Here is a 27,262-nt window from a genome sequence, read left to right as displayed (position 1 = left end):
TTGCATTTGGCTCTTCTAAGCTCTCCGAATACTCAATATGATTGTATATTTTGTTTGAGTTGAGTGAGTGAGCCTAGAGACCAAAATCTCAATTTATAGGCAAAGCTCCCATCAAACTTTAATAGTCAAATTTAATGACTGTCATAACTCCTGTTATAATGGTTACAAAAACTGAAAAAAAAAAAAATGTTTGAAACTGAAGCAAAGCATGGACCATTAATACTAATTTAATACAAAATCAGTTTTTAACTTTACGTTGTGTGATGTAAATCTTATATTTCCAACTCAACTATCACGTTGCAGTTGTAAAAGAAGGTTATGAGATTAAGTTGTGAATGTAATATTACTTAAAAAAATTTGTCCATCAAATTCCAAAACTGACACTAGGGAAAATAGGTTTACGCCATTAGCCGAATAACGAAATCTCAACAATACCCTCATTTGTCTTATCATGCAAAGCGTTGAATAATGGGGAAACTTACTAGGGAGAAAAGAAGTTAAACAAAAATTAGGAACGTCAATTTTTTACGAAACATATAATAAAATAACATTAAAGGTGTTTATATATATATTAATTTGAATTTTGCAGCAAAAAAAAAAAAAAAAATTCCTTTCAAAAGTTGTTTGAAACTTTTTTTTTTTTTTTTTTTTTGTATACAACATGATACAATACAATGGGTCTCGTCTCTTCTTATATTCAGTGTAGAGAAGATAACAAGTTGTAAATAATATTTTATATCTTTTTAACTTGACGAGAAAAGATGAATGTTATATAAATTATTAGACGTAGCAAATAAATGGTATTATTAATTAAAAATTAATATTTGACATAATTAATTCTCTGATAATAAAGTCTGCCTAATTCCAAACTCTAGCTATGGTCCTATGGACCAGTACAAAATTGTAAATGAGAAATTGCCATCTTAATTTACACAAATTATTATTATTTACAATAAGGGTTAACTAAAAGTCAACGATATTATTTTTGGGACGACACGGAAATCTCCCAATGATTAGAATAGAATTAAATTTGGCTAAATCTCTTTTTTTTTTTTTACAATAAATAATAATATAACTTAGATCTATGGTATTGTTTAAGAGTATCTTTAAGGATTCTTTATATGATCCAAACTCTTAATTATAAAGAGTCTATCAATTAACAAGGGTCCAATAGACTTTTATCTTTAAAATATAAATTAGAGAGTGAGTTTGACTCTCCACCTTTAGAGAGTCAAATTTCACTCTCTATCCTAATTTTAATTAAAAAACTATAAGTTTTTATGCATTTTATTTATCAATTCTCTCTCTCATTAAGTCTCTTTCTTAAAAATAAAGAACATCTTTATTAAATTTAAAGAGTATTGGATTTGAATAAAAATTGTGTTATTTATATTTAAAAATTAATGAAGATGCTTTTTATTTATATAAAAGATGTTCTTCAAAATAAAGAGCACATTAGAGATGCTCTAAGTATAAACACAATATAATAAAACGGAGGGATTAATTTCTTTAAATTAATGACTTTTCTTGTAAATATTTTATACAATACTAAATGATATTGATAATAATAAATAAAGCCGAACTGAAGCTAATGTAGATAAATTATAGAAATTGTTCACTCATAAAAATAGATTTTTTTAATTAAAAAAGATTTTAAAACTGTGGTCTAATTTATTTTATTTTTTAATTTAAAAAGAAAATTGGGATACTGAAAATTTTAAAATCTTTTTAACTTTTTTTTCCATTTATCATACTACGTAGAATGAAAATTTTATATGTTTAATGTAATTATCTATTGAAAATTAAAATTTATTTTTTTAGTTTAATTTTAAATATATAAATGATAGGGAATTGTCTTGTGGGTGCGGTAACATTACCTTACCATTGGTCGCACATTTGCTAGAGGCAAAGAGTCCGCGTAAAAGGTGGGAAGGTAATTTGGTAAAACCAGAGGAAAGGAGATAAAGAAGAAGAAGACAAAAGTACAATTCGGTGATAACATCTCCGCATTTGTATTAAAACCTAATAGTCACTAACGGCATTATTTTAAGAGTGTAAATTTAAAATTTATGAAACCAATAGTATGAACTTGTCATTTCGTTAAACCTTTGGTGGGAACATACCGTTTACTCTATGATCAATATGATAGCTTGAAAACACCAGAAACAAAAAAAAAAAAAAAAAAAAAAGAGAGAGAAAAAGTTATTAAATTTATCACCTACGCAACAAATAAAACCCCTTCAAATTATTATTTATTTTGTTCATTTCCAAGGGTTTCTCAAATATATCAATTTTTTATTCCCATTTGCAATTTTATGTTAAAAATATTGATTTGAAAGAAAAAGTATGCGTTTTACTACAAAGGAGGAAGAAGATAAAAGAGAGAAAGGAAAAAAATTCATTTTTTATTGGATTTTTTCTATCTCCTCTCTCCTAAATTCTCTGTTTTATGAAAATAAAACATATATATATATATATATATTAACACTTTGTTACACATTTTACAATTTACAAGATGGAAAAACACATTAAAAATAGAAAAATGATTTCATAAACAAACGTGCAAATATATTATGAGTAATTATACACTCACAACAGTTTTTCACAATCCTGACTTGACAGTTCGCAATTGGTCAATCGTAATTTATCAGGTGAGACTCATTATGAACTAATCAATTGCGAGCTGTCACGTAAAAGTTGTGAGAGGAAGTTTGTGAGAAAAAGTTGTGGGTGTTATATTTTTCAAATATTATATTGGTCTAGCAAAATAACATAAAACCATTGTGATAGAGGGTAATTTTGTCACTTCAAATGTCCACTTTGGGAATTTATCAGTGCTGTTTTGGTTATGTTACACAGTTGTATTACCTGACCTCTATATTGTGCAGTATTACACTTCAATTAACATATAAATAAGGAGAATTGACAAAATTAACCCTAAATTGAGGTGTCATTTAAAATTTAGTGAATTCATACTCTATGTAGCATAGACCTAAAAGGTATGTTTGGTTCCAGGAATGTTGTATTACTGGGAATGTTATATTAATGGAAATATAGATTACATTGAAGATTACTGGGAATGTTTAAGAAAATGTGTTTGGTTCGTTGGAATAAATTGGTGGATATATTATATTAATATGTTTGGTTGGGAGGAATAAATTTGGTGGGTAGAAATGGCCGTCATTAACAGCCAGAGATTTGGTTATCGTTAACGGGCAGAGTTCTAGTTGTTGATGGCCAGAGATCTGGCTGTCGTCAAAGGCCAGAGATCTAGCCATCATTGACAGCTAATGTTTTGGTAGTCAACAACAGCCAAATAGATATGGCTGGAAATGACCGGATCTATGATGATCTGGAAGTTTTCGACTAGAGATATGGCCGAAACAACTAAATCGACACACGGTCGGCCAGATCCGGGCCTATTGTGCGCCGTTTTGGCACTAATGGTGGTGGCTAGATCTAGCCACCACCCTTGGGTAATTTTTTTAACGTCCAGAAGGCGTTTGGATCATACAATGTTTAATTATAGAGGGATATTATATTAACGGAAAGAAAGATCACCTTTAAGATTATCACGAATGTTTAGAAAATGTGTTTGGTTGATTCAAATAAATTAGTGAACAATATGTTTAGTTGAGAGGATAAATAGGTGGGTATGTTATATAGATTACTAAATTGTCCTCCTTTTTAAATATTAATATAATATTATTTTTTATTATTATTTTTTGAATGATTCTTTTAACCCCCTACTTTTCAGATTTAGCAAAAACACGTAGCAACCAAAGACGTTTTAAACTTAACAAAAACACCCCTACTCACCCCAAGCCACTGTTGACAGCCAGCCACTGCCGACGACCAGCGGTAGTGTCATAGATCTGGTCATTTCACGGCCAGATCTCACTGTGAAACGACCATGGATATGTGATCCATGGCCGGAAAAGGCCTCATCGGTACACAACCAACCATATATGGCTAGTCTTATGCCATTATGGTGACTTTCGGCAGTCGATGGCGGCTGGTAGTGGTGGTTAGTTTTGGGTACAATGACATTTATGTAAATAGTGACAATAACAAGGGCAATGTCGTCCATAAAATTTAAAAAGTGGGGACAAAAAGGTCTACATGAGTGAATTGAGATATAAGGCTAGTTTAGACCAAATGCTCAACTATTTAGGTAATAATATTCCCGAAAACTTACCCCCAACCCTAAACCCTAACCANGGAGCCGGGTGAAGTGGCACGTGGCAAAAAAAACGGCCTTGATTACCTGTTCCATCTCTATGAGCAATGCCGTGATTTCTTGATCCAAGTCCAGAACATCGCCAAGGAGCGTGGCGAAAAATGCCCAACCAAGGTAACTGCTCTATAATCTAGACCGTCCATTTCATCACTAGGACGGTCCAGAATCCACAATCCTGACCATTATACATATGCATTGACTCGTGACTTGACTCAGCCTATGAGCTGGAGCTATTAGAATTTGGCCGGGATTTGGCCCCCCGGTGAGGTACTTTAGTGACAAGCTGTTCCATGCAAATATGACAAGTCGCAGTACGGGGCCTGTGAATTGTGGGCAGAAAATTGCAGGTTGCAGAAGGATTCTTAAATAATTTGGTGTCCTTTTACAAATCAAATAGTGAGGTGGCATGTCCTGGTGGTTGTGATCACGATCATACGTAATCGGATGATTATATTTGCAAGATTTAGTCAGGGTTATGCTGTATCTTCTGGTTAAAAGAAAATTTCATCTCATTGTACAGAGGACACTTGCATGCATCCTCAAGATAGCATCCCTAAACCTTGTTTGCCACTTTGCGCCAAGAGCCTCTAGGCTGAAGGAACAGAGCATTTAATCTCATCCAGATAAAAAGAAGCGACAAAACAAGCTCATTTCAATTATTATGTCTGATGCTCACGCATAATAATCTTTTAGTCAACTCTTTTGAATTGAAATGTGTAAGTTGGGCATGTGAAATTTGCAGGTGACAAATCAGGTGTTTAGGTATGCAAAGAAGGCTGGTGCAAGCTACATTAACAAGCCAAAGATGAGACACTATGTGCACTGCTATGCGTTGCACTGCCTGGACGAGGAGGCATCAGATGCACTGAGGAGGGTTTTCAAGGAAAGAGGAGAGAACGTGGGGGCTTGGAGACAGGCTTGTTATAAGCCACTTGTGGGCATTGCAGCACGGCAAGGCTGGGATATTGATGCCATTTTCAATGCGCATCCTCGTCTGGCCATTTGGTACGTGCCCACGAAGCTGCGTCAACTTTGTCATGCTGAGCGCAATAGTGTCGCTGCTTCTAGCTCTGTGTCTGGCGGGGCTGATCAACTGCCTTTCTAAATTAAAGCCTCACTGAATGACCGATTTGCCTAGTGATTAATCGTATTTATGGTGTCTGTTAGCGGAGTGTTTATTCGTGAATGTTTGTAATCTCACTTCATTTAGACTTATAGCAACTAATTAATCAGAGTCTTATCACATCAATCGTACGTGTTCTTTCATTTTTCTTTTATCTTATTTGATTTATTATCCATATAACATTTCCGTAGAATGAAGAACTTTGAGTTTTTGATCAACTATCTGCATTTTTAAGTACATATCCTTGTTTATTCGTGTTGATTAAACATTGAGTACTGACTGTACTACCTTATTATTAGCTAAAAATTATTTTATAACATGTTTGTACATATACAACATAATAAGTAACTTTTAAGTAACATAGCCCAGTTCTTGAACCAATAGATGATTTTATTAGTAAATTGGATATATAAGATGACATTACCGTAATGGGAGATTACTTTCAATCAAACAAGCTCTTAGGTAGAGCTGGGCTTTTGGGCCGCGAAAACCTGGTCCTAGGACTGGTCTTCGAGAGGACCGGGCCTAGGAGGTCTGGTCCCAAAACGGGACCAGGCCTAAGGAAGAGGGCTCGGGCCCTCCATTGGGCCCTCCTCCAAGGTCCCAGGCCTGGGCCCAAAAAAATTTGTATTTTTTCAATATAGTTCCTTGTCAAATTACATAAAACCCCCTGTTAATTTGAAAATAAATATAAATTAAGAGGGCTAAAATGACAGTTTACAAAATTTAAAAAAAAAAAAAAATCTTCCAGGTGTAAAAAATTTATAAAATTTATAAATTTTACCCCTAAAAAATACTAAAATCCCCCCATAAAATTTTATTTTGCCCCCAAAATATAAAAAAAAAAAAATTGAGAGGGGAAAAATTAATTATCCAAGCCCCATGGGACTGGTCCTAGGACCGGTCCTGGGCCCATAGGACCAGTCCCTATTAGGCCTAAGGCCTGGTCCAGGTCCTAATTTTTCTCATGGGCCTGGGACTGGTCCCATTTGGGACCAGTCCCAAACGTGCCCAGGCCTGGGCCTACTTGGGACCGGTCCCTGTCCACCTCTACTTAAATGGGACCAGTCCCAAACGTGCCCAGGCCTGGGCCTACTTGGGACCGGTCCCTGTCCACCTCTACTCTTAGGGGTTGCTTAGTTTGGGTTATACACATTATTAAGGTAATGACATCTTATATTATTTATAGGGGCCATTTGGATCATATAATGTTTTATTATATAGGTATATTATATTAACGAAAAAAAAGATCACTTTGAAGATTACTAAGAATTTTTAAAAAATATGTTTGGTTGGTTCAAATAAATTGGTGAGTAGTATGTTTGGTTGAAAGGATAAATGGGTGGGTATGTTATATAGATTACTCAATTGCCTTCCGTTTTAAATATTAATATAATAGTATTTTTTATTATTATTTTTAACCCCCTACATTTGAAATTTTGCAAAAACACCCCAGCCATATAAAACTTTATTTTATAGTAAAATCACCCCCACCCACCCCAAGCCATTGCCGACATCCAGCCACCACCACCGGCATTCGATGAAATGGCACACGACTGACCATATATGGCCGACCGTGCACCAACAAAGCCGGAAATGCCCATGGATCACAAATCTATGGCAAAAAAAGGGCTAGATCTATGGTTATTTCACGGCCAAAGATGTGGTCATGTCATTTCACGACCACATCTTTAGTCGTGAAACGGCCATAGAAACACCAAATCTAGTCGTTTCCGACCATGGATCTCCGGAAAAGGCGTTACTGGCGCACAACTGGCCAGATGCCCAGATCCCGCTAGTCGTGCACTATTACAGCGATTAACGCCGGTGGTTGGCGATGATGAGTCACGACTGGCGATGATCTTGGGTGACTGAGGGTATTTTGTTAACTCTTAAACTTTTTCATGGTTGGGTTGTTTTAGCTAATTTCTCAAATGTAGAGGGTTGAGCTAATTGTTATTTGGTAGACATTTAAGAGCAATTATGTCCGAAATGATTTTTAATTAAGGACAAAATTGGTAGAAAAATCATATTACCCCAGTAATATTTTAATAACACCCCCTAGCAAGGTAATAAGATTACCCCCTACATTACCAACAGTAACCACTATTTGCAATAAAAGATTCTCATAATATTTTGTTACTTACAAACCAAACATAGGAATTTTACAAAATAAACGAAGATTAGCTCCGTTATTTATTTACCCCCGATCCAAGCGGCCCCATATTATCATGTTTGATTGTTAAGTAATATAAGATTTCAGTAATCTTCTAAAGTCAATAGTTTTTGCGGTTAGTTATATAGGTGGTAATTTAAATACAATCATTTTCTTAGGTATTTGAGGATTACTTAGTAACATAAATTTTGTTACAATTTTATCCCTTACTATTAAAATTTTTGGAAAATAATGCCCTTGTTTTAAATACAATTTATAAAAATATTTATGGACTATTTTATCATTATATACGAAAATTTTAGAACATAAATACCCTTGAACTTAAAAAATTACCCAAGACTGGTAGCCAAATATGGAATATGGCCACCATCGCCGACTGCTGATGCTGAAACGGCGTACGACTAATCAGATCTCGTTAGCTGTGCATCGATCTGACCATTTCCAGTCAAATTTTTTAGAATATTTTCGCTTACAAGGTTGTTACTATTAACACTGTTACAAAATAAAATATGTTGTGTACTTATATTTATTATTAAAATCATCAAACATCATGGCTCCGTTTGGTTCACATATTGGGAAAACTATTCTAGTTTTCCCAAAAAAGTTAACTTTATTTCACCTATTTTCATAATAGTTTTCTAAATTATTCAATTTCCTTAATCCCCCTAAATTTATTAATTTAACTAAACAACCCCCAATTTTTTTTTTTAAATTGACAAAAACACCCCAGTAACCCAAATTTACCAGATTCCGGCAACCACTGTCGGAAGCTGGCCAGAATCTGGTGTAATGACGTACTACTTGCTGAATCTGGCCGGTAGTACGCCGATCTAGCCTTTTCCGGCCAAATCCATATTGGATCTAGCAGGAAAAAGCCAGATCTATGGCCAAAGATCTGGCCGTCAACGGCTAGATCTTTAGCCGTCGTTGACTACCAAATGCGGCCAGATATGGCCTTTTTCGGCTAGATCCACGGTGGATCTGGCCGGAAAAGGCCATATTAGCACACGATCGCCAAGATCAAGCCGGTCATACGTTGATAAGGCAACTCCGGCCACCCTCCAACAGTGGTGGTCGGTTGTCCGTATTTATGAGTGGATTGGGGGTGTTTTTGTTAACTTTGAATATTTTATTATAGGGGTGTTTAGTAAATAAATAAACATAGGGGTATTTATGTTAATTTTTAAAATTCTATACCCATCCAATTTAACTTTCTTCAAAAGATTATTTTAAAAACTACCCAATAATGAACCAAACGGAGCCCATCAGAACATTGCCATTTAAGATCATAATATTTTGCAAGCCTTGACTTGGTTAAGGGCCTGGTTCATGGTTTGCTCGGTCTGACCCGTAATATCAGCACCCAATTTTTTTTTAAATTATAAATTAGTCCCTTAAATTTTAGTATATTGAAAATATCCCTAAAAATTGCAAATGAGTCCATAAAAAATTAATATATTTCAAAAAGTGCCCGTAAAAATTGATGTGTCCTTAAGGTTTTGAAATACTGCAAAAGCACCCCTAAAAAATTACAAGTTAGCCCCTATAGGTTTAAAATATAACAAAAAACCCCTAGAACCTGAATCGGATCATAGAGGCTACCCGTTCCCAGCCAGTCCGGTCTGGTTTTCAGAACATTGATATTTTGTGTTGAAAAAAATGAAAGACTTTTTTCCAAAACTGGGAAAAGCAACAATATTCTTCGATACATATCTCCGTTGCATTGAATCTCTTTTCGGTAATAAAAAGAACCTTTTTACTTTTGGGGTCACTAGACTAACACATGATTTCAGTTTGTCTTGTATGTCCTTCTGTAAACTTAGCAGTTACCATTTATAGTTGTGAGCTCATTGACCTTCCAATCAAATAACAATATTAGCAACGTGCAATTACTTAACACTTTTTTTGGTAAACAAGATAAAACTTGTGGTTGACTGCCATTTCCCATTTGGTGATGGTATCAAATCATAATTACCTTACCACTAGATTAGTATCTTAAATATTACATTATACACTATTTCAAAGAATATTTTAGTGAAATGATAATATTTAGTGGACTAATGACTAATAAAAATGCCCATATATTTCTTAAGCTTTAAAATTCTAATTACAAAAAAAAATGTTCTGAGAAAAGTTTTAACCCAACTAAATTTTGTATATTTAATGATTATATTATGAAATTCTTTTCAGTAATGCCATATCGATCAATATAATAATAGTATATCAATTATAACAAATAACAACCATAATCTAGTGCATCCATACAGGCACTATGCTAAATCTGCCACAGCTATTAAATTTACAGATGACGTAGCTTAGCCACCAAATCGAAATAGATTATTTACTCTGTTGAATCATCTGATAACATATATAACGACTGCAAATTGAATATTCCAAGTAATTTCAAGGTTCTTTCCACTTAACAAATCAATGTAGTCACTCTATAGACTATAATCGTTGATTATGTAATCATATTACGCCATCTGATGCTATAACTAAATGCTCTTCAAATTAGGAGAGCGTAACCAAATTTTTTTTTTTTTTTTTTTTTTATAAATTTCCCTACCCTGCAAGTTGCCATTTTGTTTGAAATCTGTAATTTTCTCATTCCCTACTGAAAATACATTAGAAAAGTTTTTGTCAACTTAATTATAAAACTAATCGGTCACTATTATTAAAAACAACGAAATTGTGCACACAAGACGATTTCAAAGAAGGTATCGATGTCGTTATCAAGCATATAATTTACTATACATCAATGATTATATAAATCAATAATTAATCAGTTGATCATGACATATTCTTCTCTTGAATAGTATCATCTAACAATCCAAACTTTAAGCCATATATTATTGATTTGACCCAATTACCAAAACGTAGAAGTTTAATATATAGCTTACAAGTTTCTTAGTCTTACTGCCCAAGAAACTTGATACTCTTACCTTAACACTTAATTAAGAGGTTGCATATGTAATTATATATACGTTTTACTCACATTCACATATAACTATTCTTAAACGGGGACGAAGTCTTACTTGTAAAGGTGGGTTTGCGCAGCTTGCAATACATAAACATCTCTTAGTAGCTGCCATGCACTTTCCCTGGAATCTTACTCGTAGTTTTGTTTCTTGTAAGCAAGTTGAAATAAAAGCCCTGTAGGCGACTATAACATTTTAGTTCTAAAATATTCTATCTTATCCCTATTGCCTTCTCTCATAAGGGTAAGGGAGGGTTCACCCTATATATATATACATCGTGTTTGCATTCTTTCTTCATAACAGAACTGTTGGAGAAGTTAGAAGCCAAAGTTTAAAATCTCTAAAACTTGATCTCAACATGACGGTGAGACCTCTTCTCTTTATAAATATATAACTCTTTGCCTCTGTTTCTATTTATAAGCTGCGGCGCTTCGTTTATTATCTAACTATTATATATATTCTCACATTTTGGGTTCTGCTCAAGATTTCATATATAGTTTTTAAATTTGAAGGTGTGTTTGATTATTACTATTTCTTTTAAAGAAAATGAAAAACATTTTCTATACGTATTTCTATGATTCATTTCATGTTATTATTCGAATGATTTCATGTCATATTTATCAATAACGCTTAATAATGGTGTGTATAAATATAAAAACGTGCCACTATATATCGTTGTTTTCGTTTTTGTCTTGCAGATAGTAGAGATGAGGGTGCATATGGACTGTGCAGGGTGCGAGAGTAAGATCAAGAAAGCTCTTCAAAAACTAGATGGTATTTCTCTTAATCTTGTATATATAAATATATATAATTCATGTGTAATACAGTGTTTTTCATGATTATGGTTATGTTTGATGGATATATGTAGGAGTAGACGACATAGATATAGACATAGCGACGCAGAAGGTAACAGTAATGGGATGGGCAGAGCAAAAGAAGGTTCTGAAGACGGTGAGAAAGACTGGAAGGAGAGCGGAGCTGTGGCCATATCCTTATAACCCAGAATACCATAACTACTACTATCAACAACACCACCAACACCAAAACTACAACTATCAAAACCAAGTTGAAGTTGAAGCTGCTGCAACTGTCTCCTACGGCTACCAATACCGTTCATCTCAACACCTACCTTCTACTTCATCATACAATTACAAGGAGCATGGCTACACTGCCAACGGTTATGGTTATTATCAACCTGCACCTTATTCTCGTATCATTGATGACCGCGCTTCTGCCTTGTTCAGTGACGAAAACCCTAATGCTTGTTCCATTATGTAATTAATTATCTACCTCATTAATTTTGTCATTTTCTATATATATATATATATAACGTTGCAAAATATATATTACTACTTTTTTTAAATTCATGATGTGATTGGTTCCTACGTAACACATAATAGAGTGAATGATAATTCCATTACAATAAATTTATAATATGATAAAGATGCTACATCGGTTATATCACCAATTAATATATACATATTAGTATATTACATAATTTATCAATTTAATCAGAATCAATAACGTTAATTTTAAATATAGATAAGTGAGGAAAAAAATTCATAAATAGCATAAATATATTGAGTTATACCTTCTTTAATATTTCAATGGCATGTCATGGTCAGGAGCTAAACATTATAAAGACCATTTAACGCTGGGTATCTTTTGTTATTTCCCAAACCATAAAACCCCATTTATAAATAAAATAAATAAACAACATACACCTATTTTATTAGAGTAATGATAAAGATACCCTCGTCACGGCTCTACCATTCTAAGGACATATATCAATACATATTGCAATAATAATGATTTACGCGATATAGAATAAAATGCCTTTTATTGATTAATGAACATTATTACAAAGAGTCAATTCCACAATAATTGATTGGCTCTAGGGCATCTACTCTAACATCACCTTGGCCTAAGCAACCTCACTCGCTTCAAGTTTGTTAAGGAATTCCCTTTCCTTGACCTGGAAGGTCGCGACTTCCCCCCTGAACCGCTCGAGCTCAGCAAGTCTGACTTCTTTCTCTTTCTCTACAAGCTCGGCCCTAGCCATAACATCTTCCTTTATCGTCTTTGCAGCTTGCCACTTCTGGTGGTTCACCTCTAAAGTGTCAGTGCATTCCTCGTACATAAGTTTGCTCGCAATGGCAACCTAAAAAGAGGAGACGAGAAATCAGCAAGAAACGAGAATAACCTGCAAAAGGGGGGAGGGGGAAGGGGGGACACGAACTATCGGTACATTCGCCGTGTAGCTGCAGGTTAAAGCTAACATTTGGGAGGGAGATGAGTCCCTAGCTACCGCGAATATTCTTAGGGTGACACATTCCCTAGCCACCGTGGACACAACACTAATATGGTCGGGAAGTTAGTCGATCAGCCCATCGACCGCGGCTTGGGCCGCTTCATTTGCTTCCTTATTCTTTGGTTGGGTCGAGCCAGGTTTGTTCGTCTTAAAAGCACCTGTCTCGCCAGCAGGAGCGATTTTCTTCTTGGCCAAGCCTTTGGCTGTTTCCTTTCGAAGATCATCAGCTTGCGTGGCGATCTCTTTGCCCATGCCAATTTGTTGCTCAAGTGCTTTATTTTTTCCCAAACCTCCAGTTGGTTCGGATGCCTTCTTCACTGGCCCCTTTAAGGGCTCCGTGATGTTTTTCCTACCAACTGCCTTAATGGCAGTCGCAGGCTTCTTCGCACTTGGGTCTCCTCCAAGCTCGCCACCAGTGCACTTCGAACTAGCAATTTTCACGAGCTGTTTCATCCCCAAAGCAATCAGAGTCTTTGTAGCAACTGCTGGCAGCCGCTTTCTTCTTTTTTCGCCCATATTGCTGTAAGGAAAAAAGGCAAGAGAATTAGCAATCTATTTTGCGCGGAAAAGCAGGTGCGAGCAAGCAACAACTTAGCTTTCTCTAGAAGTGCTAAGAAATTGGCTTTGTCCTGATAAAAGCCGTACGCTTTCAGGTGAGGAAATGTAAGAAGCTCATTAATGTTGCATTGATTGTTCGGAAGATAGCTAAAATGTTCCAGCCTTTATAAGCTCACGGATGGAAGATAACTCTGCTCGACATTAACTACAAAAATAAAACAGGACAATCAGTTAGAATGTATAGCTTGAGAATAAACCTCGCACATACACGGGAAGCCCGACCCTTACTCGCTTCCACAGCGAAGACGCCAGTATCTTGGGCTTCGTAAAAAAAGAACTGGGAATCCCATTATAGAACTTTTTTCGGAACATCGATTAGTCCGTTAAAACATACTCTCCTCACTTTGGAAAGGTAGTATGTTTGGTCTTGCCCTTTTTTGAGTTTGTACAAGTGGACGAGCTCTTCAACTAATGGCTCGTCCAATTTAGCGATCATGTACACGATATACATCGTGATAATGATCACGTAAGAGTTGATTGTCAATTAAAGAGGAACAATGTCGAATCGCCTCAGTACATTATTGATGAAGTAATGCGGGGGATTGGATACCCCGCACTTAAGGAAAGTCTCAAAGGTAGCTACCCATCCAAGTGAGGGATTCTCCCGAGACTATTCCCTTGGAACCATCAAGTTAAGTGGTAGCGCGTAGACCGCCCTTATGCGTTCGAGAGGTAATTGAGGATTGTGGTTCTCTTCGTAGCTTATGGACTAGAGACGGCGGAGATTAGGATAGTTGAATCGAAGCACGATCGGACAAGCCCACAATATCGGGGTCCGAGCTTCGAGCGACGAATTCCTCAGAAACCTCAGGGAACACATCCCCAAGGGCTACCAGCCTATCGACGAATTGAACATTCGATCTTTTGTACGACTGCTAGACGACGACATGGTTGTAACTCAACTCTAGGTACCTAAAAAAAGAAGCGAACATATGTTAGAGCTCAAACAAATCGACGACCATTTTACACTCGCTTCTATTTCAGGCACTCGAGATAGCTTGCGCAATGCGACGAAAATACGCAACCAATCTGAGATCGCCGGAGACGCACCCAAAAAACCTTACTAAAACCTTAGCACATCCAATATTGCCACTACAGTAGCCACCCTTGGACGCAAAAAATCAGAGAAACAAAAGAGAATAAGGGAGAGAAGCCTTATCAGAATAGGCAAAGTGCCGAGAACTCGTGAGAAAGACCATCATAATGACGCAAGAACAACAACAAGAAAGAGTCAAAATAACTTTTAGAGTGACTATTCGGAGGTTTTTTGCCACCTTTTACAGTGGTTTGCATGAGAGACAAAAGGGCGAGGTTTAATCGTGGCTGTCGACTTAAAGTCGATCCTCACCCTTCCTTTGTCAAGCAATCTTAGCCCTTGGGTGTGGCCACATGTCGACCATCCACGAGGAGCGATGAATTGTCAGATTGCAGTAATGACAACCGTCGTCGCATGTCGCCTCAACTTCGCGCATGAACAGCTGTCGTCGCCCACACTTGATGAAACGTAACTGACAAAGGCTGCCACATTTAATGCAACACAACCAAGCGGAAATTATCTTTATAACCTGACTTTTCATATTCTAAATTTTGACAGGTACCATGGGAGATCCAAGCGTGAGGTAGGTCGGCCAAATGTAAGGTCGACCATAAGAGCCCGTTTGGACATGCACTCAGAGATTCACTATAGAAGCCAAACTTGGCATCAAATCGAGCAATAGTCTTCGAAGCCTGAAGCGAGCATCGAACGCTAGGGGGCAAATGTTGTGTGTGGCTTTTCCGCCAAGCTTAGGCCAACGCGAGGATATAGCTCGACCAAGAATGAGCTGGACAACAACGATTAATCAACCCAGCATAAGCTCATCGAGCTGAAGCTCGACCTAGCATAAGTTAGTCATGGACAGTTCAAGAAATCATTCAATCAACCTCCAGATTATTTTAAATCCCAGATATTACGGGAATGGCTAGATCAACCACGATCACTGTGCAATCACAGCTCCCAATCGCGAGAATATCATAATTACGATTCAGATCAATTGTAATCCCCTTAATTTCGCTCTCTTTTTTGTACAAATCTTGTATATAAACCCCCTCAAACAGGCAAGAAGGGGTTACAAATTTCACATAGGAACTATATTATAAGCTCTCACAGTAAATACAAAAACAGTGGACGTAGGCTTTAGAGCTAACCTCGCTGAACCACTTTAAAACTCTCATTGTCTTTACTTTATTGCATTCTTTTTACTTACATTGCTGATTATTCTTAATCACGCACACATCAGTTTCGATCCCAGCAAGGTTGATCGGATCTCGCTGGTTGCTGTGGATTTCTGTATCAACATATATATACCTTAAATTCCTTAGTTTTAGGGGGTGTTTGGTTAAGGCGATGTTATATTATTGGGAATGCGGTTTGGGGTCATATAAGATTACTCTGATAATCTTCGTTTAATTTTCAAGATTCCCTTGTTTGGTTTACAAGTAATAAAATATTGCGGTAATCTTTTGTTGTAAATAGTATTTACTGTTGATAATATAAGGGCTAATCAAATTACCTTGCCACGAGGTGTTATTAAAAGATTACCAAGATAATCTAATTTTTATATAAATTTTGCCCTTAATTAAATACAATCTCACAGACAATTGCCCTCAAATGTCTACCAAATAACCATTACCCAAACCCCTTACATTTGAGAATTTAGCTAAAACACCCCCACCCACAAAAATTTTAAAAGTTAACAAAATACCCCCAACCACCTAAGACCACCACTAGCCGTCGACAGCAATCGCCATATCGACACACGACCGGTAGGATCTGGCTAGCCGTGCGTCGATTTGGCTGTTTCTTGCCTTCAATCTAGCCGAAACAGCAAGATCATGGCCAAAGATCTGGCTTACTCATGGCCCGATCTATGGTCGCTTCACGATCACATCTTTAGCCATGAAACGGCCTTACCGGCACACGACCAACCAGATTCGACCAATCCTACACCATTTCAATAATTGTTCGCGGTGGTTGCTGGCTATCGGCAATGGCTTGGGGTGGGTGGGGGTGATTTTGCTACAAATTAAAGTTTTATATGGTTGGGGTGTTTTAACAAAATTTCAAATGTAGGGGTGTAAAAGAGATGGTTCAAAAAATAATATTATATTATTAAAAGGAGGGCAATTTAATAATCTGAATAACATATCTACCCATTTACCTCCTAACCAAGCATATGAATATAACATGCCCACCAATTTATTATAACCTAACCAAACACATTTCCCTAAACATTTTCAGTAATCTTCAAGGTAATCTATATTTCCCTTAATATAACATTCCTAGTAATATAACATTCTCTTAACTAAACATATTCTTAATGAGAAGATAGATTACCTTGAATAGGGTTGCTTAACGAACCGAGCCGTTCGCGAGCCGGCTCAGCTCGGCACAAGTCCGGCTCGTTAACAGCTTGATTTGTCTGATAACGAGTTGGCTCGACTCGGCTCGTTATACAAAACAAGCCGAGTTCAAGCCATGCTCGGCTCGAATTGGCTCGTTAGGCTCGTGAGCCGAGCCTGGCTCGAAATACCGGGGGGTTTTTTTTAAGAATTTATGAACTATTGGGATTTAATTGAAAATAATGCAATACAAGTTTTAAAAAATAACAAAATGGCCCCTGTTATTAAAATCTCAAATCGTCGAAATCCTTCACCAGTAGAACCCTTGCCGTAAAAGTTTGAATCAAACTCCTCCCAAAGACCCAAACTAACGATTTTGTTCTCCATCATCAGCCAAATATTTTTTGCATTTTCGTGGGATCTTGTTCATCTTCATCGGATCTTCGTCACCGTCGTCTGATCTTCATTGGATCTTCATCGGAACTTCTTCATCTTTGTCCGAGCTTCGTCAGATCTTCGTCGGATCTTTGTTATCTTCGTTTGAGCTTCGTCATCTTCGTCAAATATGAATCATCTTCGTCGGATCGTCATCATCTTCATGGGATTTTCGTCGAACTTTAATCGGTGAGTAGGGGGTTTCTTCGTCGGGTCTTCATCATCTTCGATGGTTGTTTAAGGTTTAGGGTTGTTTGTTTGGGGTTTGGGGTTTCTTCAAACTGTATGATTTTTGTTGGATTTTAACTTGTTTTTTCGTGAATTGTTTGTCCGTAACAGGGGGCTTTTTCCAGTGAAAGAATTCAGGAAGAGCAAACTGAAATTGCTTTACTGGTGGTTGACCGTGGTGGTGTTGCCCAGCAAATTAATGAAAAGTGAAATTATGATATTTCAATTTTAAGCCCTTCTAAATTCACCTGCCATATTTTAAACTAGATTTACTCATTTCTCAATATTGAACATTGATTCAACATCAAAGTAAAAGCTGGCAGTTGAGATTTGCATTTATTTGGGTTTAATGGCAAGTCAGACAATCAGACGCGTAGTTGCTGCCCAGCAAATTTTTTTTAAAAAAATTGAATTAAAAAAAAAAAGAATTATTTGGAGTTGGCTCGCGAGCTGGCTCGAACTCGGCTGGATAAAGCCGGCTCGAAATGTGTCAAAACCATTACCGAGCTGAGCCAAGCCATATAATTTATGGCTCAGCTCGACTCGTACTCGGCTCGTTTAGTCTTTCTCTTTCATGAGCCGAGCTCGTTAAGCCAAAAACTCTGCTCGGCTCGACTCGATAACACCTCTAACCTGGAAGATTAATGGGATCGTGCGTTTGGTTGAGGGGTATTTGACATTACTCCAATAATGTCATCTTATATTACTTACATTATCATGTTTGGTTATCAAATAATATAAGATTCTGGTAATCCTCCAATACCAATAGTAATCACTGTTGGTTATATAGGTGGTAGACCTGGCAAAACAAACAGGTGGACCGGGTTCAGGTCGGGCCGTCACGGGTATGGGCCCAATACAACTCAAGATATACATGTCCAAAATATTGGGCCCGTACCCTACTTTATGCGGGTACGGGTGGACTCACGGTGCCCATTTTTTCTCTCTTTGGGTTTTAATTTTTGCAGTTTCACCCCCAATAGTTTTCAATTATGACAGTTACACCCCCAAAATCTTGTAGTTTTAATTTTTTACATTTACACTCCCAAAATCAACTTCTATAAATTCAATTTAATTTAGAATATAAACAAATAGGAACCAAAATAAACAAATAACACATAAACAAACACAATAATTCAATAACATATAATACAAAACTATAAATACCAACCAAAATAAACAAATACATAATCACTAATAGTAATACACAAACAAACACAACAAGTCAATAACATATAATATAAAAGTACAAATACCAATTAAAATAAACAAATACACAATCAAATGTTCAACAAAAAACATTCTTGGGCAGCAAATGTTCATCCCACAGTGGGGGTGATAGAGTCTCTTGATTCCACAATCCCGGGATTAGTTAATGGCACATCAAGATCTTCATCCGAATCATCATTCACATCATTATCTACAAAACAATGATCAACTACAAATATTAATAAATGTAAATAATAAAATATATGAAATATTATGTTAACATGTTACCTGTAAACTCATATCCATATAGCCAAGTCCGAGTGCATATCAAAGATTCTGTATTTTTAGGTCGAAGTGAGCTTCGATATTTGTTGAGCACTTTACTGCCAATACTAAAAGCGGACTCCGAAGCAACGAATGTTATTGGTATTGCCATGATATCACGAGCCATCATGGCAAGTACCGGATAACAATCACAATTATTCTTCCAATGATCGAGGATATCCAAATTCTGATATTTGATGCGATCAAACCTCATTTCTTCTAAATAAAGATCTAATTCGGATTTCTTAGTGGAAATAAAATCACTCTCATAGTTTTCAAAATCCTGCACCATTTAAATAGTTAAGTGTCAAAAGTTAAAATTAAACAATAAACAATATTTTATTTATCATAAGAATATAAAAACTAAAAAGTATAGTGACTTACAAAAGAATTATCTACACGCCTACCAAGAGTAGGACCACTCATAGGAACTTCTTTGGAACATTGAGCCTCGTAAGCTTAAAAAAGCTTTTGCAAGTTATTCTTAACAACCTCCAACTTCCTTGTGGTAGTAGTTAAATCAGAAACTTTCTTGAAAGCATACTCCACAAACTGAAACTTGAAACTTGAGTCAAGAATAATTGCAATCGTCAACACAAGACTATAAGAATCCCAATATTTTGCAAATTTTGGGATCATTTATTTCGCCATGCTCCTAACAACGTCATCCTCACTCATCCTCTCTTCAATTAAACGCAATTGAATTTCCCACACACATTTCAGGTACAAGTTTGTTGTAGGATATTTGGAACCCGAGAATAAAGTCGTAATATCATGAAATAATTCCAAAAACTTGCATATCCTCGCCCCCTATCCCATTTGTCATCTGATGGACAAAGTTTATAACTGGGATCTATTGTTGATAAAGCCACAAACATTGGATGATATATTAACTACGTTTCAAGCATTAAAAATGTCGAATTCCATCTAGTGGAAACATCGAATCTCAACCCTATTAAGCTTTTCACCCCCATTTGTACAGCAAGTTCTCCAAACTTGATTCTTCTAGCCTTAGTTGCTTTAATATATTTCACACTATCTCGAATCTTATTTAAAACGACACTAGTACCTTTTAACCCTTCTTGAACAATAAGATTCAAGATATGTGCAGAACATCGCACATGGAAAAATTCACCCCTACATAACAAATTATTTTGCATACAAAGCTGGTTCCTTAACATATCCTCCATCCTATCATTACTACTTGCATTATCCAAAGTAATTGAGAAAACTTTCTTTTCAATTCCCCACTCTTGCAAGAAATTCATAATATTATCTGCCAAAACAACCTTTGAGTGTGGAGGAGGAATATGGCAAAAGTTCAGTATTTTACTTTGTAACTCCCAATCCTCATCTATATAATGAGCTGTCAAAAAAATATATCCCTCAGTTGTACTAGAAGTCCAAACATCAAAAGTTAAGCATATTCTACTAGTAAGCCTCCCTAATTCAAGCTTAGTTTTTTGCTTCATCTTTTCATATATTTTTAAGCAATCTGCCTTAGCGGTGTTCCTAGAATAATGCTTAAGCTCCTTACACACATACGAAAAGACTCTCCTAGTTCCTTGATTCTCCACATGTGAATATAGATAATTATGTTGAATAATTGATAAGGTCATATATGCACGATAAGTCTCTTGACTAATCTTTCTACTTTGCAATCTATGATCATGATCAATCAATAATTGCCCTACATCATGGTTGCCACGTTTTGGACAATCTCCCATATGACGCTTCAAATTTTTAGTCCAATGTGTGGCACTACCATATGCATAAGTTTTATTGCATACCTTACACCTAGCCCTCTCATTCTTATTCTCATCAACATATGTCCAAAGTAATTCCAAACTGCTGATCTTTTATGTTTATTTCTAGAACTAGTTGCAGAAATACTAGAATTAGAAGGAGGTGGCATTACCTTAGAAGCATCGTCACTTGCTCTCACGTTAACCATATCCGTATCTATAGTTTTAGAATCCACAATGTCAATGCTTGAGACTACCAAAAAAAATATATATATTAGATTGACTGGGTGATATTACAATAATATTAATATAAATATTACATTAAAATAGATTGAAAAATAAATAAAACTAAATGCGATTAAATTATATTGACTTACTGTAATTAAAATAATATTAATATAAATATACACTCCATTTTCCAAATACCCGTCATTCATTATTCACATTTTGCTACTAAACAAAACCCAATAATCATAAAGAATTTATTTATTTCAATGGACTGCAACAAGTAGAACAATAATTATATCAAAAGATTTGCATTTACCTCCTCTTGTTTAAGTGCAACACTTTTTTTTAAACTTCTCATCATCCCAATTTCCAACAAAAACATAATAGAGTAGCTCTAGTGTTCTCACTTCATTTCAATCACAATATCTTTCACTAGCCTCAAAAGATTTTCTCCACTTATTTTTCTCTCTGTTTCGTCAAAGCCAGCTGAAGCTAAGATTCCCAAAAATCTAAAACCTTCAGTCTTAGAACTACGATAACAAACTTAACTTAATCGACTATCTTCGCATAAAGCAAAACTCAAAAAGCCACTTATGTTCACAAAATCACTTCCCATGGTCTTCTCTGCAAGTCTTTTCCATCAACAAAACTTCATCAAAGTAAAACATAAAGCAAAACCAGTAACACCTAACATAAAAAGCTATCTCAAAATCAAAACCCCTTGTCATAAAATTCACAGAGACATTTTCACAAACACCAAACACGCATATAGCATTACAAGCCACAGACTTAAAAAATTAAATATAAAAAAAACACACAAACACACACACTTTACCTGGTTGTTTTAATCTGTATTAGATTAAATAATGCCTGGTTGTTATGTAAACGTAGAATCTCTAACTTGATTGAAAAAAGAAACATGTTTATAGGGCTATTATTTTACAAGCACAAATGTTAAAATAATTGAGGAGGATATCTGATGAATGAATCCCAAATCATTACCTACTTTTAAGTCAAATTATCAAAGCTTAAAAGGGGTTTATATACTTTACGCTTGATACAATCTTTGGTAAAACTCACCGATCTGCAATGGTGGAGGTGTGAGAAAGGAGATGTTGACAACGACAGTGACAATGTGAGATAGTGAGAGAGGAAATGTGCGACGGTGAGAGAGAGGAGATGGCCAGTGGCGATGGTGAGAGAGAGGAGATCAGAGATGGCGACGATGGGAATCAGGATGAGAATGAGATGAGACTTGAGAGTTGAGAGTCGAATTGATTTAGGGATTTCAAATCGTTTTTTTTTTTAAACAATAAACGGGTACTCGCGGGCACTCACGGGTTTACTCGTATAACCCCATTGATAATACGGGCCAGGCCGGGTATAGGTCCAATACATTAGACTCATACCCTATTTTTTTACTCAAGCACGGGTCGACCTACAGGTCTGGACCCGTTTTGCCAGGTCTAATTGTTAGTGTATGCCCTAGGAACCAATCGTGTCATCGGTTCCAAGGCATTATGTTTTGTATATATATGTTAATGTATATATTTTGTATATAAATTTTTATCTTATCAATAGAAGAAAGTGTTCTTATTTCACATGTGGTTTGTTGCTTCATTTATATATATGTATTACATGTGAAATGTCCGGATGATACAAATCTTTAGAAGATCAAAATCATCAAAGTATTCCCTATATAGGTAATATTAATTGGGCAATTATATTACATAGTAGGCATGTTGAATGCCTCCGTAGAATATCATGTGATGGTATTAGTGTGGGTGATTATAAAAGTTATATCACTAGGGCATTAGCATGGATACGATTAGTGAACTGTTTATCGAATATGGGTATTTATGATGAATCACATGGACATTTAAAATGTAGTCAATGATTCATCATAAGATCGTACTAGTGTATTATTAATCCTTAGACCTGAGATATCACGGTTGGATTCTGCATAAACGCATATGGTTCATATGGTGTATAAACAAGAGGCTAATCATGTCATGTGTTAATAAACCGATTTGGCCATGTGTTGTTTATGTGTGAGGACAAGTGATAGTCAAGATGAGATTCGTTGACTTGGTATAGATTGATATCAAGTTCCTAGACAAATGTCAAAATACATTGGAAAAGGAAAATCTTCAGCCGGGGTATATAAAATGTTACCTAAAAGGTTGTTTCATGGTGACACGTTCCATATGTATTGATTGTCAATTTGATATAAAATTAAGATAAGGATTTTGACATACCATGAATCCATTCTTAATTGGGATTAGACAATGGAAGGATTTGATTATACAATGCGTATTATTATAAAAGGTTTCGTTGAAGTATATCTTCATTGTGACTTAGGGTTATGGAGCACTGCTAGATGCCTACTATAATCGATAGAAGTTTTGTTCATAAAGAGTTATGACAAAACATATCGGAATAGACTATGATATTGGGCCCACGGCTAGGCCACAGTGAATCTAAGAGGTCACATATAAAACTAAGGAGAATGGAGAAATAGCCAAAGAGAGTTGATTATCCAAGGTTGGCTAGCACCTACCAACAGTAATAAAGTTATTTATATTATTATCATTGAAGTAGATTCAATGGAGGGTTATATTAGTTATTATGAATAATTTAAGAGTTAAATTCCTAATTGGAATTAAATAGAATTCCAATTCATAATTAATCATTTTATTTATATCAAATTGAATTTAACAATGGGTTGTAATTGTAAACATATGAACGATTTAAGGGTTAAATTGTGATGTAAACAATTTAAGAGTTAAATTGTTAATTGTGATTAAATGTTAACTTCATAATAATTATGGAATTATTTACAACCCCAAAACAATTATGGAATTGTTTAAGGAAGTTCAAAACAATTATTGAATTGTTTACAAGGTTACATAAATAAAGAAATGATAAACCAATTTTAAGATAGAGATCAAAATTTCTAAAAACCCTAAATGTCTCTCTTGGCCTAATTCTTCTTTTACCTTAGTGTGAATACTCTTTTGTTTAATTTCTCTTGAAATTAAAAGTTTACAAGGTTGCTAAGGACTTAAGGTAACAAGTTATACCTTACTTGTTTTTCAATTTGATTGATTTTTTTTTGCAAAATATGAATATACATTTTATAGTATCACATGCATCATTCTCCATGCATTCCATCTTTCACTAATAGGTGGTAATCTTTTATTATAAGACGACATTATTGGAATAATGGGGGATTAACCCCAACCAAATGGGGAATCGAACTCAGTAGACTATGTAAACTTAGATCCTCTTTTGCTCTTTTACCATCAAGCCACCTAGTGGTGATTCTTCCTTTGTTATCTTTCATTCCTATTAATACAAAAATCTAAAACAAACAGAGAATTCTGATTGACCATGTAGAAACAGGAATAGATGTGAGCGTGATTACAAATAACAAACAGTGGATGAATAATAAATGCAATAAAGTAAATGGCAAAGAGATTTTTAAAGTGGTTCGACAAATTAGAACTTGAGCCTACGTCCACTGTTATCTTATTGCTTTTGAGAGCTTACAAAGAACAGTATAATTCCTAGGAAAATTTGCTTAGAACAATTGTCCAGCCCCAGAAAACAAGTTGTGATGGGTTTATATAGCACCCATTTACATGATAGAGTTGAGATAAGATTCAAATATGTAGAATTAGGAAGTTGCATGATTGTCGGCTACCTTAGTTGGAGAGTCAATCTGAATATATTTCTTCCAAATTGAGCCAATTTAAATATATTCTCTCCTAATAGGGAATTGTCCTCTCCGGACTGACCGCACAACAATAGCCCCCTAGTTTTTGGAGTACATAATCGCGCTTCAAAAACTTATGTCTTTGATCTGGATGGTTGTTGCACTATATTCTGCAGTCTTGAATTGAAGAACTTGAGTTATGTCTGGCACTATCTAAGAGATCTAAGAGATCTTGAACACGTGATCTCAAGCGAATAAATGAGCTTATGAGCTTAATTAGGGAGCATAAAGAGCTCGATCTGAGAACATAAAGAGGTCAATCAGAGAGCATAAAGAGCTCGATCTGAGAGTGTGAGGAGTTTGATTAGAAAGCGCGGAGAGCTTGATCTAAGAGCATAGCTCGATCAGAAAGCATGGAGAGCTTGATCTAAGAGCATGGCTAAATTAGAAAGCATAGAGAGCTTAATGTGAGAGCATAGCTCGATCAGAAAGCATGGAGAGCCTGATGTGAGAGCATTGCTCGATTAGAAAGCATGAAGAGCCTGATCTTAGAGCATTGCTCGATTAGAAAGCATGAAGAGCTTGATCTGAGAGCATAGGGTTAGCGATCTGAGCACTCAAAAGCGCGTTTTGGATGCTTGGAAGCATGATCTGTACGCTTAGCGGCACGATTTGGCCTCTTGAAAGAGAGATCTGAATGATCTGAATACGTGATCTCAACGATCTTGAACGCATGATCTGAGCACTCTGGGAGCTAGAGAGCTTGGGAGCTAAAGAGCTAGCTCTCTAGCTTGGGAGCTTGAGACCTTGAGAGCTAGAGAGCTAGCTTCATAACTTAGGAGCTAGCTTGAGAGCTCAATAGCCTGAGAGCTCGAGAGCTTCAGAGCTAGAGAGCTTGCTTGAGAGCTAGCTTGGGAGCTCGAGAGCTCGAGAGCTTAAGAGCTAGCTTGAGAGCTCAATAGCTTGGGAGCTAGAGAGCTAGCTTGAGAGCTTGATAACTTGGGAGCTAGAGAGCTCGATAGCTTGGGAGCTCGAGAGCTCGAGAGCTTGAGAGCTTGAGAGCTTGAGAGTTTGAGAGCTAGTGAGCTCTTTCTAATCTGAGAGATCTAAGCACACAATCTAAGCGATCTAGCCCACTTGGAACCAACCTCGATATCCTAGATTGCAACTTCCTCAAATGGTCAACGTCAACGCGAGTTGCATCTGCAAGGGTGAGTCCATGAGCGTCGGCAATGACTAAAAATGCAACGATGAAAAATATCAAGTACCTAAACATTGTGATGGTGATCTTAAGGAACAGACAAATAATTATATGAGAAATCAATGTTTTGATTTGTTTGATCATAGAGTATCAATTTATACAAGTGCACTAGTTCTAAATATGAAAAGAAATCATCTATATAATCTTCTATCACGATAAGATGAAATGATCTTTACAAAATTGAAAGTTTCCACCACCAAATGTGGTTAATTCAGTTTAATTGCTAATAATATGTGAGTTGTAATATTTCCTATAGTGTTCACAATTTAAATAGTAGATTCACTCAATTCTGTTTATACATTGTATTTTGGGTGGCTTGAGAAAGTTAAAAGGATAAATAATAAATGAGATATAATTTCTATATAATCAATCAAATCTATTTATAGATTGTTTAAGAAAGTTAAAACGGGTTTTTAACTTTTTACTTAAATTGAACATTTATTACTTTTTTTTTTAATGTACGTGTAATTCAAGTTAAAATAACCCTTGTCGTCCGGGGTTTATTCAAAGGAAAGCTTGGGCTCGGCCCAAACAAAGAGTACTTCCAAGGATTGGTTCCTGAAAGATGGGCTTGGTCTCTATTAGGCGGCCCAGATAGAATGTGGCTATAGAGTTTCATGATTCATGAATAAAGAAGGTTTCATATGCATCGTGCATTTAGATTCCTCTATTCATATTTCGTTGCAATCAAGATTAGTGGGTGATGGGGTCATGGGAGGTATTTAAGAATGGAAAAAGTGACTTCTAATGTTTTATTAAATTTTAAAGGGCCACTAGAGTATTCTCTCCAATTACCATTTAAAAGCAACGTCCACCCACCTTAATAATATATATATATATAAATTTTTAATGAAATAGCAAGCACATTTATAAATTTTTGAATAATAAGAATATTTTTAAATATCGGAATACCAAAATAATAAATCACGCAGATCACTCAGATTGAATCCAAAATTGACATGCTCCATTTTCAACATTTTGTTAAAAAAAAAAAAAAAAGTCAAAGGGCCACATCTAGTGTTCAAATAAAATTATAACTTGCCACATAAACCCCAAAAATTCCTCAAAATTTTAAAATAGTCCTTGGAAATCAACATTTCGTTTGCCTCCTTTCTCCTTCCTCCCTTAAATCTCACTCAAATTCCTCCAAATCAGGTGGCGAGATCCACCGAACCACTGTAAGGTTCGCATTCTACGATAACGTTCAATCAACGCCATTGTCACTGTAAGTATCTTCTCATCTGATCTGTCTTCAAAAGTTAGATCCGATAACTTAATTCTATAATG

The 27,262-nt window shown here is 35.7% G+C and overlaps 2 protein-coding genes across 2 annotated transcripts; both read left to right on the top strand.

Moving 5' to 3' along the window:
* The first annotated feature begins 3,374 nt into the window (after positions 1-3,374).
* LOC116108408 (floricaula/leafy homolog) lies at positions 3,375-5,475 on the top strand. Its single transcript, XM_031394660.1, has 3 exons — positions 3,375-3,476; positions 4,226-4,354; positions 4,983-5,475. Exons 1-3 carry the CDS (start codon positions 3,375-3,377, stop codon positions 5,343-5,345), a joined length of 594 nt encoding a protein of 197 aa, XP_031250520.1. The 3' UTR covers positions 5,346-5,475.
* Positions 5,476-10,830: 5,355 nt separating this feature from the next.
* Positions 10,831-11,828, top strand: LOC116108364 (heavy metal-associated isoprenylated plant protein 28-like). The gene is made up of 3 exons (XM_031394611.1): positions 10,831-10,881; positions 11,216-11,291; positions 11,386-11,828. Exons 1-3 carry the CDS (start codon positions 10,876-10,878, stop codon positions 11,793-11,795), a joined length of 492 nt encoding a protein of 163 aa, XP_031250471.1. The 5' UTR covers positions 10,831-10,875; the 3' UTR covers positions 11,796-11,828.
* The last annotated feature ends 15,434 nt before the right edge of the window (positions 11,829-27,262 follow it).

Source organism: Pistacia vera, unplaced genomic scaffold (genome assembly GCF_008641045.1).
Source record: "Pistacia vera cultivar Batoury unplaced genomic scaffold, PisVer_v2 Contig563, whole genome shotgun sequence".
In the NCBI taxonomy this organism is placed as follows: Eukaryota; Viridiplantae; Streptophyta; class Magnoliopsida; order Sapindales; family Anacardiaceae; genus Pistacia; species Pistacia vera.
The sequence above is the reverse complement of the archived record's forward strand: the minus strand, read 5'-3'. Positions and strand labels throughout refer to the sequence as shown.